The 3,032-nt window shown below is 34.3% G+C and overlaps 1 protein-coding gene across 1 annotated transcript in view; it reads left to right on the forward strand.

Moving 5' to 3' along the window:
* The window catches only part of LOC133647121 (afadin), a 123,033-nt gene that overhangs the window by 2,441 nt on the left and 117,560 nt on the right, over positions 1-3,032 (forward strand). The window contains exon 2 of the mRNA XM_062043246.1: positions 522-714. Coding sequence (XP_061899230.1) covers positions 522-714 — 193 coding nt within the window. The remainder of the gene's footprint in view (positions 1-521; positions 715-3,032) is intronic.

Here is a 3,032-nt window from a genome sequence, read left to right on the forward strand (position 1 = left end):
GTTTCCAAAAACAATTTGAAATGTGGACTCGTCAGACCACAGAACACTTTTCCACTTTGCATCAGTCCATCTTAGATGAGCTCGGGCCCAGCGAAGCCGGCGGCGTTTCTGGGTGTTGTTGATAAATGGCTTTGGCTTTGCATAGTCGAGTTTTAACTTGCACTTACAGATGTAGCGAACAACTGTAGTTACTGACAGTGGTTTTCTGAAGCGTTCCTGAGCCCATGCGGTGATATCCTTTACACGCCGATGTCACTTTTTAAAAGCCGCTAACGTGCAGTGATTTCTCCAGATTCTCTGAACCTTTTGGTGATATTACGGAGCGTAGATGGTGGAAAAGTTCCAACGTTAAATATCTTGTCTTTGCAGTCTATTCAATTGAATATAAGGATTTGTTGTATTCTCTTTTTATTTAGCATTTACACAACGTGACAACTTCACCGCTTTTGGCTCTTGTACAAAAAACGCACGAGTGGAAGTTTCCGATCAAATTGAAACGCGACTGTTTGTGCGCTGGTTAGAATCTGGTGTTCCAAGGAGTGATGCGCTTCTACTTGGAGGAATCTTCGGGAGAAAACGTCGCCACCAAGTGTCTGCGTTTCAGCAGCAACGCCTCCGCCCGCGACGTCGTCCAAACTCTGTCCGAGAAGTTCAGGCCGGACATGAAAATGCTGAGCGACCGCTTCTCTCTCTACGAAGTACACGGCAACGAAGGTGAGACACCAGCGTGACGTAACATAAGTACACATACGAGGGATGTAACTAGAGATGTCCGATAATATCGGTCTGGCGATATTATCGGCCGATAAATGCGTTAAAATGTAATATCGGAAATTATCGGTATCGGTTGTTTTTTTAATCAGTATCCGGTTTTTATTTATTTTATTTTATTTTTTTTAATTTTATTTTATTAAATCCACATAAAAAACACAAGATACACTTACAATTAGTGCACCAAGCCAAAAAACCTCCCTCCCCCATTCACACTCATTCACACAAAAGGGTTGTTTCTTTCTGTTATTAATATTCTGCTTCCTACATTATATATCAATATATATCAATACAGTCTGCAAGGGATACAGTCCGTAAGCACACATGATTGTGCGTGCTGCTGCTCCACTAATAGTACTAACTAGGGATGTCCGATAATGGCTTTTTGCCGATATCCGATATGCCGATATTGTCCAACTCTTTAATTACCGATACCGATATCAACCGATACCGATATCAACCAATATATACAGTCGTGGAATTAACACATTATTATGCCTAATTTGGACAACCAGGTATGGTGAAGATAAGGTACTTTTTAAAAAAATGAATCAAATAAAATAAGATAAATAAATTAAAAACATTTTCTTGAATAAAAAAGAAAGTAAAACAATATAAAAACAGTTACATAGAAACTAGTAATTAATGAAAATGAGTAAAATTAACTGTTAAAGGTTAGTACTATTAGTGGACCAGCAGCACGCACAATCATGCGTGCTTACGGACTGTATTCCTTGCAGACTGTATTGATATATATTGATATATAATGTAGGAAGCAGAATATTAATAACAGAAAGAAACAACCCTTTTGTGTGAATGAGTGTAAATGGGGGAGGGAGGTTTTTTTGGGTTGGTGCACTAATTGTAAGTGTATCTTGTGTTTTTTATGTGGATTTAATAAAAAAAATAAAAAAAAACAAAAAAAAACGATACTGATAATAAAAAAAACCGATACCGATAATTTCCGATATTACATTTTAACGCATTTATCGGCCGATAATATCGGCAGACCGATATTATCGGACATCTCTAATACTAACCTTTAACAGTTAATTTTACAAATTTTCATTAATTACTAGTTTCTATGTAACTGTTTTTATATTGTTTTACTTTCTTTTTTATTCAAGAAAATGTTTATAATTTATTTATCTTATTTTATTTGATTCATTTTTTAAAAAGTACCTTATCTTCACCATACCTGGTTGTCCAAATTAGGCATAATAATGTGTTAATTCCACGACTGTATATATCGGTTGATATCGGTATCGGTTGATATCGGTATTGGTCATTAAAGAGTTGGACAATATCGGCATATCGGATATCGGCAAAAAGCCATTATCAGACATCCCTGGATGTAACCATTTAACTGTCGGTATTAATAACAATAGCTAAAGTGTTTGAGCGGTCTAGTTCGGGGGTCGCATGCGGCTCTTTAGCGCCGCCCTAGTGGCTCTCTGGAGCTTTTTTTTTTAAATGTATGAAAAATGGGAAAAGATGAGGGGGAAAAAATATTTTTTTTGTTTTGATATGGTTTCTTTAGGACAGGGGTGTCCAAACTTTTTCCACTGAGGGCCGCACACAGAAAAATTTAAATTTAAATGTTTTGATATTTTTCATTTTCAAACCATAACAAAATATATGCATTTTTTATTTATTTTACTTTTAGGGGTCCCGGGGACCATAAAGGGTCTCAGTCATTAAAATGTTAAAAATAAGTCAGATTAGTATTTTTTTTGAAATTATTTAGCATTTACAGTAAATCTCTATATCAACTTCAAGTTGATATAAAGTAATACAAATTTTAAAAAAAAATGTTTTATGGCTTTTCTGTCAAAAACAACTTAGTTTTTTTTATAGTAAAACTGAAATATGCAGTATTTAGTAATTAGAGCCCTAAAATATCAATAATGCAGGACACCATTGATTTAAATTATTTCATATTTTTGAGTAATCACAGTGAAAAGATAAATTAAAAAATCACTAAATATATTTGGGATCCAAAAGGTGCCCCACTCATAAAGTGATACACTTTTATTAGGTTTTTATTTTACTTTCAACACTTAAGTTACGAGATCAACTGTTGGAACTAGAGATGTCCGATAATATCGGCCGATATATGCGTTAAAATGTAATATCGGAAATTATCGGTATCGTTTTTTTATTATCGGTATCGTTTTTTTTTTTTTTGTTTTTTTTTTTTTAATTAAATCCACATAAAAAACACAAGATACACTTACAATTAGTGCACCAAGCCAAAAAAC

Source organism: Entelurus aequoreus, linkage group LG03 (assembly GCF_033978785.1).
Source record: "Entelurus aequoreus isolate RoL-2023_Sb linkage group LG03, RoL_Eaeq_v1.1, whole genome shotgun sequence".
NCBI lineage: Eukaryota > Metazoa > Chordata > Actinopteri > Syngnathiformes > Syngnathidae > Entelurus > Entelurus aequoreus.